This window comes from Chlamydotis macqueenii, chromosome 9, assembly GCF_036417535.1.
Source record: "Chlamydotis macqueenii isolate bChlMac1 chromosome 9, bChlMac1.mat, whole genome shotgun sequence".
NCBI lineage: Eukaryota > Metazoa > Chordata > Aves > Otidiformes > Otididae > Chlamydotis > Chlamydotis macqueenii.
The window spans coordinates 25,305,701-25,318,055 of record NC_141564.1 but is presented as its reverse complement, the minus strand read 5'-3'; the positions used below and the strand labels follow the sequence as shown (position 1 = coordinate 25,318,055).

At 47.9% G+C, this 12,355-nt stretch overlaps 1 protein-coding gene across 1 annotated transcript in view; it reads right to left on the bottom strand.

The window, feature by feature from the left end:
• Positions 1–6,638: 6,638 nt before the first annotated feature.
• PPM1L (protein phosphatase, Mg2+/Mn2+ dependent 1L) overlaps positions 6,639–12,355 on the bottom strand; it is a 75,727-nt gene continuing 70,010 nt past the window's right edge. The window contains exons 3-4 of the mRNA XM_086755041.1: positions 10,962–11,123; positions 6,639–7,907 (exon numbers count right to left, since the gene is read on the bottom strand). Of these exons, the coding sequence (XP_086611167.1) occupies positions 7,561–7,907; positions 10,962–11,123 (509 nt within the window). The 3' untranslated portion in view covers positions 6,639–7,560. The remainder of the gene's footprint in view (positions 7,908–10,961; positions 11,124–12,355) is intronic.

Here is a 12,355-nt window from a genome sequence, read left to right as displayed (position 1 = left end):
CTGATACTACAGCACAGTTTGTATTGCTTTTTCAAACAAAATGTAATTATGGGAGACTATGCGATCTTCAGAAACTGGATAGATAAAGCCAGGTAAGAAATGAGTATCGCAGAGAAGTGGCTGTGCGGGACTGCAGTACAAACGCACCTGTCACCGAGAAAAGTATTTTTTAATGTATTTGTGCCCCGGAACGATAGCACGGATCACAGACTGCAAGGCTTTTGCTTTGACAAATGTAGATTTATACACAGTCATCTGGTTATGCCACCTGGAATTGTCATCTAAAGTGACATCAGTCCTGCAAGAAATTTACATTGTACAATACTCCTGCTCCTGGTTTTCTTTTTTTTCAAAAAAAACCCACCTCCTTTCCAATCTGGCTCATGTTTGAGTCTGACCTTATTATTGCTTAAAAGACCATTAAAATTCCTAACTAAGCTAATGTTTCTGCTTAAAGCAAACATCAGGAAAGTTTCTACTGTGCGCAGCCACGCGAGAGGTAAAAAAAGCTGAAGCCTGTGAACTAATGTAAGCATTAAGTCCTTGGTGGGCCCCAATTTTATTGCAGCTGCCTACAACACTGTACTAAAAACAAACCCTAAACCACAGGCTAAGGTTTTCCCAAATCCTACAATAGTTTTTCTCGTGCGGGCAAGTGGTTCAGAAAGCCGTATTAAATCAGAATTCCAAGCACTTGTGATTTTGGTAGGAACTCGAAAAGCCTCAGGATAATAACAACGCATTGCTCAGGGATGTTTGGAAACTACTGCTGGGCGGGGAGCGAAAGGGGTTTGCAATGTAAAATTTGAGAAGAGTTAAAAATGTTTAAATGTGTGCATTCTAGAACAAACAGGTTCCAAATAAACCGTGAACGACGATGTCCTGCAAACTCGGGGGCGTTATTCTCTGTGATCAGTTCAGTAGTAACAGGACACAGAGGGGTTGCAGTATTTCCCCAAGCTTTGTCTTACGTTTTCTAGCTACTACTAAAGCACCTGAACGCAAGGTCATTGTGTTGTTGAGTCCCCCTTTTAAAGAAACCCAAAATTGTAAAACAAAACCAAACCCACCTACTCTATGTATTGGGCTTCTAAAAAATCACAAGGCCACTTCCTTTCACAGGGCTGGAGAAAGCGTAGTCTCTCTGGAGCGCTGCTGCTACGTGGTTCGTGGCTGGAGGCAGCACCGACCTGCGACTCGCAGGAGGAAACGCTGTGAACAGTCTCGTTACTCTCACCCGCGGTTACGGGACTGTGCGACTTCATTTCTCCTCCTACAAAACAAGGGCTTAAAAATGCCAAGCTTACCCCGAGTGACCTCTCTTCAGATGGTTTATATGTCTGAGCTCCCTTTGCCTCTAGCCTCTGACAGTTGCCGGGCAGCACGTTAATTTTCCAGGCCCCGTTAAGCCAAATGATACAAACTGAGGTTTTTTTTACAGTGTGAGAGACGATGGCGCGTGGGTGTCGCATCCATCGCGGCTGGGCTGGGGCTTTGCCTGCGGTGGCCCTCCGCCACGGCATAAAGCGCAGCCTTCTCGGAGTTTGCAATAAAGATAAAATCTTAAAACTACCTCTGGCTCCGAGTGAAAAAAATGCTACGAGCAGAAGCCTGAGGAGGCTCTTATCTGCGCTAAGCCAGCCATGCGGTACCGAGCGGAAGCTGTCGTTAACCGAGACGGATTGCGGTCTTGTTACCTGCTGTGTTGCGTGGGATTTGTGTTACTGAAGCTCCCGCCCGCCCTGGCAGCTCTACACGTGCAGTTCATGTTCGTAACGGGGCCGTCTCCATCGTTTCGCAGAGAGCATTTCCCGAGACGCTGGGTGGGAGTGGTTTTACAGCTGCTCAGCGTGTTACTCGCACCGCACGGGTTTCGACGTTTTTCCAGACGCTGCTCCTGTTAACGTGGTCGTTAGCAGTCTGCCATGTGAAAGGGAGATGGGTTTGAACTCCATAAAAATGGATTTCATGTGTAAACCCAGCATCGCTACCCGCTGCTCACGGTTTGCGCTTAGCTTATGCGTGGTTAAGGAATCATACTTGTAACTGAAGTTTACAGGCAGCGGGCTGTCCGCCCACACAGCCACTTCACGGCTCTTGTGATGGCCAGGATCAAAGCAAGCGTGGCTAAAGTGCAGGTTTCTCTATCTTGCTCTCCCAGCCCGGGATGCAGCGTAGGGATTCCTGCAGAGCACTGCTTGACAGTCCTGCATTCAGATTTCCAAAACATTACAGCCCATGACTCATGTAATTGCCTTGGTGGAATACAGGCTGAGGTAGATTCCGAGCTTCCGTGTCCCTAGAGGTACTGATGCGTCTCCACAGCCTCAAAGGAAGAGGGTTGGCCGCTTAAATGCAGAAAAACGTGCTTTATTTCCCCACTGCGCAACTAATTCAGAGTTCTTCCTTAAGACGGAGCAGACCAGACGCAGGGGCTGACCCGCTCATAAGTGCGTTTCAAAACTTTCCTCAAGAACCGCTCTCGATGTGAGCCTCTGTTTATGGTTTCAGAGGGGCTTCAGCTGCTTCGACTGCGCACATGTTGCGTGACCGCGCATCCAGGCCGTCGACTACAACGAGAGACCTGACACCTAGAACCCCGAGTTACCTACGGGAAAGCGACACGTAACCGGCCGCTCGCCTAAGCCTTACGCAGGCAGCGCTGCGTAAATAAAAGTGATTTAGAAATAAACTCAACGTTAATTATATATATTTTTAGCTATGAGTCCTTGCGTTTAGACAGGCCATTTATAAATCTGACAGCTCTGAAGGGCAGCCGCTCTGGGCTACGGCTGCCAGACTTCAGAACATTCCACATTTGAACCTTGCCATGTCGTACCGCCAGGTTTCGCAGCAGCGGCCTAAAAACCTATTTTAGAAAAGGAAAGGCTGGTGAATCGCCTTTTTTTTTTTTTTTTTCTGGAGTATAACCACTTACTAAACGTTTCCCTGTGTAAAATCAGTGTTAGATAGGTTGGCAATATATTCCTGTTGTTTAACACAAGGATGCCGTATATTCTGAGAGGCAGCTGAACGAAACTCCCTTATTTTCAGGATGCAGCGTTAGCGTTTATGCAGCAAACACTGTTCCTTCTCGCTGATGTGGCGCTTTAGTACCAACTTCTGTATTCTAAAAACTTCACAACTTTTTTTTTTTTTTTAATTTTACCTTGCATAACTTGTATAATACTGTAATAACATCAGCAGGAGTTTTGGTACTGACCTTGTGTTCACAATACCTCATGATGTTAGACGGCAATTATTTGTATTTATCCAAACATTCCACTCAGTACAACGGGCTCATTCGTTTCAAATTTGGTATTTTTAGGGATTATAGGACCGCAGCGCCGACGCGGTCCTCACGATGTCGTCTGTGACCATTCCCCCCCGTGAGACAGGATCGATATGCCCGGACCACTGGTGCTGGCTGTCGCAACAAAAGAAGTGCCGTAGATTTTATACGACACAAAACAGCGTCTCTGCGAGGCCAGCGGTGCGGTCCGGCCTCTCCTAAGCCGGCTGCCGTCTCGGTAAGCTGCGCTGTTGCCAAACATTCGGCTCCCAAAACAAGCGGTTAAAACGCGTTCACCAGCACTGCGAAGACCGCCATGCGGAGGGGTGAGCCTGCAGGGGACGCGGGGCCGGGACTGTGCCGTGCCAAACTTTCGCGCGCGTTTTGAGCAGGCGAATATCCGCGTTTCCTAGCTGCATCTGGGGATGGGCGCCTACAGCGCGGCCGTACAATTCCGCTGGAGAGAACGGCTCTGCATTGACCTCGCAGTGGACTTCTGCACACGGGACAGCGGGGACTCCAACCCACAGCCATTTTTCTCATTTTCTCTCTACTCCCAACCCTAACCGGTACCGCTGTTACCGTGCTTAGGCCAGCCACTAGACGGAGCTGTGAGCCCGCCTAACCAAGCCCGGACCAAGCCCCGGGATCCCCGCCACTACCAGGAGCTACAAGCGATGAGGGCGAAAGCCTTTTCGTCACCCGGCCGAACAGCCGTTCCCAAACCGCGCTGGGTCGTAACCAGAGTGGTAAACTAAGTGGCAGCCTGAAATCAGAACGAACAGCTAAGTGTTAGGATCTTTAAAACCTACCACGTGGGTGAAACTGTTTGTCATACCGCTGGGGAGAGCCTAAATTCTTCTAAGTACTGGCTAAGACGACTAATTACAAGGTAATTTTTTTATACTGGATCATATGAAAGATGCTCTTTGGCAGCAACTTTACAGATCAGTTTTCTGCCATTAGAAGCCATCGTTACTTGATGAACAGACGTCGCTGATGGAGCTACTCCGGCTTAAACAACAAAAAACTTCCACGAACACGTACAGCAAGAATTCGGGAGCTTTCAGATGCGTGCAAGCCACTGCAACCAGAATGCATCTCCCTCTTTTTTTTTTTTGGAGAGGTGGCCAGGCAGGAAGGCAGGACGGAGGAGGGCTGCTCCGGCGTACCTGGGGGGAGCTCTGGCTACGGCGCCTGGCAGCCCTCGCCAGATGCAGGATATACTTTTACAGCAGTGGAGGATCCGACCCTCGATCGCTTAGGTTGCATAAGCAATGTGTACGTTACTTAATCTCGTCATCCAACAGCTGTAGCTATCACAACAGAATTTGGCACAAATCAGCACGACTGGAAAGCTATAAATGTCCAAAACTGGATAAAAAAATTTCTTAGGAGACTTCTAGCAGGGAAGCTTGTATGCAGAAGACTGCACAAAGCCTGTCATCTCCAGTAGTCCTTCATTTGTGAGCCTAAAGTAGCTCTAAGTAGGTTTTTAAAGTAATAAAACCAAAAGTCAACGACCTTACCGGAGATCATCTGCATGAATACCTTTGGCCAGGAAAGGGAGCTACGGCAAAGGTGGCAGTGTCGCGGAGAAAACAACTGAAGGCTGAAACAGGGCTGATGCGGCGAGTGGATGGCCTGTGAGCGACAGGGTAACTGAATCCTGCAGTAAATACACAGAGAAATCTGCAAACCAGCTCTGTGTTGCACTGTGCTACGTGTCCTCCTCGATCCTTACTGCCAGAGCGAGCCACCCTCCCACCGCTTCCTCACGGCTGCGCCGGGGCTCTGTGAACGCACGCGGTTCCTGCCACCTCACTTCCCTGTGCAGGCAGCAAGCCAGCGGTGCTCGGGAGAAGGTCGGGCACCCCTCAGCAACGCTCGCGAACCCGGAGAACGTGAGCTGCAAGGGGCTTAGCGGCAGCCACGAGCTCTTCGCTCGAGTGGTGTTAGTCTAGAATTTTTTTTTTTGGAGCTGACCATTGTTCCAGTTCCAACTTCTCAAATGCCTGTGAAGGATTAGCAGTGATGTCCCTGCCACACAAATGTCCCTCTGCTTTCGAGTTCTGGGTCTAATTCTTCTTTTCCCTGGGCAGCTGTTTTGACAAACATCCGGGCAGTGTCCTACAAAGGAAAGCCTGTGCAACGGAATCATCATCTGTGAAGGAGAGAGGAAAGGCAAACGCGACGTGGACCGTGAGCTCTGCCTGGAGCAGTTTCGGTGTTGCTGCGGTAGCATTATGGCTACATAATTAAGCACTCCTGTGAAAATATCACGCAAGGTTTTCATTTTACAGCATTCTGACCTCAAATACCTTTCAAAAGAAAAGAACTGAAGTGCTCTGCAATTACTAACATTTCCTGTAAGCTGCTCAATTTAACTGCAAAGTTGCACTTCAAATTCACTGAAGGCACCGTTCAAGAGATTTTCAAAGTCGGAAACCTTCCATCCTCCCGGGAAGGACCAGTGCAGGCTGGGTGCCTGCTGGTTTCGGAGGATGCTGGACCTTTCATACTTCTGCTTTTCACTTCCCTGTTCCCCAGAGCCAAGGGGCTCTACCCAGCGTGCGGGGTGAGAAGAGGCTGCTAAAGGATGTGCAGACAATTTGAGTAGTGCTGGCAATGGCAACAGATCCAATTAAGGGCTGTAATTATCTCTGAACAAACTAAAGAAGGGGAAGAGAGAACCTAGGAATAAAACCCTAAAGACTAAGACGGGAATTCCTTCTCCAGCAGAAAGCAGAATTTGTGCTCTTTCATTTTTGTCTTGAGAGACATCACCCCTGTCCAGCACAACCACGCCACACCACAGTATTTTAGCGCCCAGCAACCCACGCGCCCAGAAGCACTCTATAGTGGGGTGATGAGAGACAGGTCGCTTTTTAACTGGGTGATGTTGTGTCTCTGCCCAAAAACCAGACAATGGTAGTGCATTACATCCCCAGGTCACCTCAGGGCCCAAATACCGACAACCTCCATCACCCTGAGACTTCAGTGGATCGTCTAGGATCACGTTTTGGGGAAGGAATCCCAAGGATTATTGTAAGACACGGTATGGGTAAGCCAGCCACCCAAAATACTGACCTCCAACTCGCCCTGGCTCTGCTCTCACCCTCTGCTGCTGCTGCCTCTCGATGAAGGAGCCAGCTAAGTTACCGGGCGCAGAGCAAACTCAGAGGGTCATCGTTTAAACTTACAGTAGTCACAGATTCCAAAGTACAATTAAATACTGAGAGTCAGACCTAAACATATTTTTATCACCTCTAGAGTGCAGTGGCACTGCCTAGCATTCACACATGATAAAAGGGTTCTTCCCCTGGATCAACACCACAAATTGATCTGCAGTGGTACAAGGAAGTCTTTAATAGACCTGAATTCCACCTAGGTAGCTGTAAGGAATGCCCTGATTTGATCAGTTTTCCAAGCAGTCACTAATGAGATTAATTTTCTCTTGCATTACTTTACATGCCTATGAAAAGTGCATGCCAAAAAACTAACGTAGGGGCGAGTCTCGGTGAATGACAGACATTCTTCCATCACACCAGAGCTGGGGTTTGATACAGAAGGTGTTGGACCTCAGAGAGCTTTGCTGGAGTCTAACATTAGCTGGTCTGGATACAATGAGAGTAACGCACAGGCTGGATAAACGCCGCCGCAGGTAATCCAGTAACTGTACCTCGTCACACGCTTGGCGGGGATTTATTTAAGGGAGGTTAAGGAAAGTGAGAGAGCCAGCTCTGTGGTAGCAGGCTAACAGTTGGCTCCTCTTCCTCCTTCACATCAATAATGGCAAACCTTTTCCTACGCAACCTCATCGCTGCAGATGAAAAAAGAAAAGAGATGAGAAACACGAGAGCGTCGTTCTGAAGTGTCCCACCTGCCAGTGAAACGCAGCAGCGTTCCGCCACTTGCCCCGACCCTGCCGTGCAGCTGAAGGAACCTCTGACTACGAGAAAGGAGAGGGAAGGAATCAGATGAAAAGTCTACACAGGATTCGTAAAGAAAATTCGGAAATGGAAGATTACAGTTAGTTCCTAAGGAGCAGCAAGGTCACAGGAGACGGGAACATGTGAACAAACTTAATTCTTATAATTACTCGGAAAGTATTTGTTGTATTGCTCCTTTTGTTAAGCAAAGAACAAAGACCAGAGGGACCTGTTCCTTTCGTGTAGAATCTTAACGGTATTTACTAGAGCTTTCTACTGTGTTTAAAATGTAAGAGTTTGTTTTAAGTCCGGAGTCGGGCAGAGAGCCACCGGTAATTACTGTTCTTCTGTTTTGCTGCTATTCCTGAACTTCACCACCATCACCGTGATGTTATCAGGACACCCTCTGTAGAAGGACTGCAGAACTATACTCTTTGCACCGAAGTGCGGTTCATCCAAGCGTTCCTTGATGAATCGAACGGCCTCCTCGTTGCTGAAGGCATCCCACAGCCCATCCGACGCCAAGATCATGAACTCTGGCTGCAGTTTGTCCAGGTCAAAGGTGAGGATATCGGGGTCAGGGATGACAACATTCAGGTTCTTCAGAGGGTAGTCTCCTAGGGAGCGGGACATGGCCAGGATCCCCTGAACGCGCCAGGAGCCGTTAAAGCTGATAAAACCACCTGGAGAGAAACACCAACACTTAACGCCGGGCTTTTGGAAATTTAAAGCATTTCTCTGGCTTCCTGCCAGACCCACCCCAAAATTCATCCTGCTGTATCCCAAGGTACGCAGATGTCCCGTATCTCAAAAAAGCAGGAGATGCTACAGGTAAATCTTGGAGCGCTGCAGGGAAGAGCTGGATTGCGGCTGCTCATGCTGCTGAAACGGCTGAAGCAGAGAAGTCAGGAGCGGCTCTGCTTTCAAACGGAGCAGCTTCGCGCTCTCTGTTTCCCCAGGGAGCCCAACAACTTACTGAACACAGGTATTCCTGTGCTACACGACTTACTGGTCAGAAAGCCTCCTGGCAACGATAAAACAAAAATACTGAACACAAATCTTTATATTCTTGTGTTAGTAAACCCCTCCTCTTTCTGTGTAGCTCACGTTTTCCCCAATTCAGAAGATCTATGAAGGAAACAACACTGAAAACACCCTGCAGTGGGACTCACCTCTCACTCTGAAGGCATAAAGCAAAGAAGCAAGTGCAAAAACATTTACAGGCTCTTCTGTCAAACTGCCTTGAGCCAGCTGTGTCAAAAAGGACCAAAAAGCTGTTGTGCACAGAGCGATCATGAATTTTACTTCAGCTCAGAAAAATGCAATGTGGCATCTGACTGACTGGTCTTACCATCACCAGGATTAAAGCTACTTCCAGTTGAACAGACATATTTTCATTAGGGTTTGCTTACAGCGCGATGCGTTTTGCGCTGCGGTCAACGACTGACACCGCCAGCACCCGGCTGCTGCGCAGTCTGACCGTGCAGGGAGGGAACCACGCAGCGTTCAGAGTCAGAGAGCAAAACTGAGGCACCTTCAGTTCCTGCGCGTGCACCCGCCTGCCACTGTCTGCCCCGCTCCACAGCAACATTCCTGTCACCCTAACGTGAATGGAAAGTCACTTGAAGACAAAGTGACGTTTTGGTGCCGCTCTCACGCGGCACCTGGAACTGCCTACGGTACGAACTGAATTCCTGCGGTGTGCTGAAGTGTCTATTGGCACGTCTGATATTTTCTTTGATAAATCTGTCCACAAAAACGCTCATGAAAAAGCAAACATTCTGCTGTCACCGGAGAAGAAGAGGCATTAAAGAAACTGAAGCTTTTTGGCAGCCGCGCAGACATTCCGCGCGTTAGCGAGAGCTGAGCTCAGAGGATTACGTTGGAGGCGATTGACTTAAGTTTCTATCAGTAACAGTCGCCTTGTGGCTCCGCAACCAAGTGCTTCCTCACAAGCCAAACTTCAAGGCCGCCGTCCTACGCCGACAGCGTATACCTCGCTCAGGCTCCGGATCAGGAGGAGGTTCCTTTCACTTTTAAATGAAATTTAGCCCTGCTAACACAGATGTGCACTCATTTGATAACTGTAAGGGCACTGGGCAGCGCGGCTTGATGGTGCAAAGTAAAGCTGGAGAACCAAACTGTAACACCATGAAGCGGTTGTTGTCGCTTTCTTCAGTTCCACATGACAAGAAAGTATCCAGATGGTGGCAAAAGTCAGGTGCTTTTGCCACAGTAGCGATGGAGGCTTGATAATTCAGTTTGGGCACTTTGCTTCAATTTTACACTTAAGGTTTGTAAAGAAGGGCTGTTCCAAAACGTATCCAGCAGTAGTATAAACTGGATTGTATGTTTTTAACACCACTATGAGATCCCATCAGTCATGCCAATACAATAAGTAACAGAGAGGTGCAGTCACTAAGTCACCGGGCTAGTTCTTGTTTGGCTGCAGACAGTTAGAACATTTACCTGTCTATTAAAATGATTTCTTCCAGAGTTGGAAATTCCCACAAAAATCCGGGTTCATTTTTCACGCTGCTGTGTTATAAAGCCTCACTACACAAAAGAAATACTCAAATTATTTTTTTTTCTCTTAAGCGAAAGCCTTCTCTAAGTGCACAGAGCCCCCAGACTTGGCTAAGAGGAAACAATTTTACAGAACAATCTCTGGATTTTATTGATACATCCCCCAAGCACAGAGTTGAAGCAAAGTGAGACCAAGGTTTTCCTCTTCCTCCTTCTTAGGATCTGCGTGCTTTTTCTTCCCCGTTGGGGAACGTACGTGACCTTGGTGCAGGAGGGATCCCCACTGCTCTTACTTCTCCGCGACGATAAAAACAAACGGAGAGGAAAGCGCACAGTGCGCACGCACGGGCATTTACGCTGGTGCGAGCCCACTGATAACCTGTAGGTTTTAAAAATGTTTTATACACAGGGAAAAACTTGTTATTTCCACTTTACAGATGAAGACGCGCAGGCAGAGAGGCAATGTGTCTCTGGAGGCAATGCCCATTGGAAGGTTTCACGCAAACAAGAGGAACTTTTTCTTTCTTCATCAGAAAATGTGTTGCCGCAGGCTGAACCAGAAATGGGTTCAAGAGAGACTTTGACAAATTCGTGGAGAATTGGCTGTTAAACTTGACGATCCAAGTGTAACTTTAGCCCAGGAGGTCGCTAAGCTGACAAGTGATGAAAGCCAGAAAGATGTAGTGCGGAAAGGCTGCTGTTTCTGGTATCCCTTCCCTCTACTCCTGCTACAATTTACGTGTTTGTGCTCGTTAGCAGTCGCTATATGGGAATAAAAAATTGCTTTGATGAATTCAGTTCATGCTCTGCTTATTTTAGGAACTAAACCTGCCTCAGCTTCAGCCCCATAAAGGCTGCCGATACGGTTTGGGGTGAAGCAGCCTGTAACGCCGCTGCCCCTGTTTATTAATGTGCTGCCTGCAGAGATCGCAAGGGAACCGGCCGGGACAGTCAACTGGCTGTTGAAGATGAAGGCTGCTCTTCTTCCTCCGAGACCGGCTCATTAAGGGATAGGTCAGTCTGCTTCCATTTCTGTCTGCACCATGACATCCCAGTGAAAAGTGCTGTATTAATAATGGAAGCTTTTATCTGCTGATGCCTCAGCCTAGTTCCTTTCAGTCTCTCTCAGGGGAAAAGTCTGTATCATTGACAGAGCAGAGAAGAAAAAAAGACGAACCTTCAAAATCCAAAGCAAAACTGTTACGACTCACCAGCTCTTTTAATCCTCTTCCTCTCTTTCAGTTGGTAGGGCTTGTGGTCGTGTGACAAGGGGATGGCGTTCCCGTCCTTGTCACACAGGACTCCTCGCGAGTCGCCAACGTTGGCCACGGTGAGTTCTTTATCCGACAGCAGCGCAATCAAACAAGTTGTACCTGGGAAAAACAGAAGGGAATGGGAAGCAAAATAAATATATGGGGGATATATATATAAAAAATAAATTATTAGCAGGAAAATGTTCTTCCTGTTCATAATGGCAGAGGGGCTGAAGTGGGAGGAGGGAGGAGCGTACACCAGTCGCCGTCTGAGAGCTGGATTTTCCTGATGGCCAAGGAAAGTGGTAAGGGAAAAGTACAAATTACCCCGAGCCCACTCGCTGCTTCTGTGAACCGAAACTGCTGCCCTAGGCCATGCGCGGGGGAAACAGAGCTCGCTCCCCTCTTCCCCTCAGGAACTGAGCTCAGGTTTGGTTCTTTTGTTAATCGAAGAGACGAAAAGATGTGACATTTTAAATTACTTTAACCTTTAAATACACAGAAAAGGTAATTAGCCATTGACCCCCGTATCCAACAGGCACAGTACTTGTTGGCTAAGGTGGCAGGAGAATATTGGGACAATTGGCTGCTTTTCAAGTGAGAACACCATGGGTTTTATTTCTTATTTAAGTGGGATGAATGTTGAGCAACGCAGAGCCCAAGCAGACCACACCTTTTCTCTGTTTTCCCCCTCCAGCCAGCACGAGCTGGATTCGTAACAACTGCAGCTCTTACGCGTATTCCTTGCACGGGCGTCGGACCAGGTGTCACCATTCCATTCGTATTTTCGGACAGAAAGATGGCAAGTAAATTTTTAGATACACGCTAACCAACATTCAAAGGGAACGTGCCTGGCACTCAGTTTAGATTACACGGCGCTGCTACATTTTTTACAAAAGTTCCTCTAGTATCCTTCAACAGGGAATAAAATTAACTCAGTGCCTGCTCCTTGTGCTTTAGGTAGGCCAGAGAAGTACGTGGTTGTGTTTTCACCTCTGTTGTTAATTTACGTCTGCATATTCATTATTGCAGAGCTGGGGAGCTCTGGAATCCCGACCACCGGTTTTGCTCCAGAGGAGCTGTGTCGGGGTTTATCCTCTGCCGCCTTAAAGCCAAATTCTCCCAGCTGCCGCTTGTTGTGCCGCTGCCCAAGCCCAGAATTACCAACTGCGTTTCGCTGTTCCCATGTCAGTCGTTGGATATCCCATGCCTGGTATAAATAAAATAGCCAGTCATAAACAAGCTGTGTTTAGATGCACTGTGTTCCGAAGATTTATTTTTAACTTAATGGCCTTGCACAGCTCCAACCAGAGCTATTTTTCCACAAGACAGGATATAGATAGATATATGTA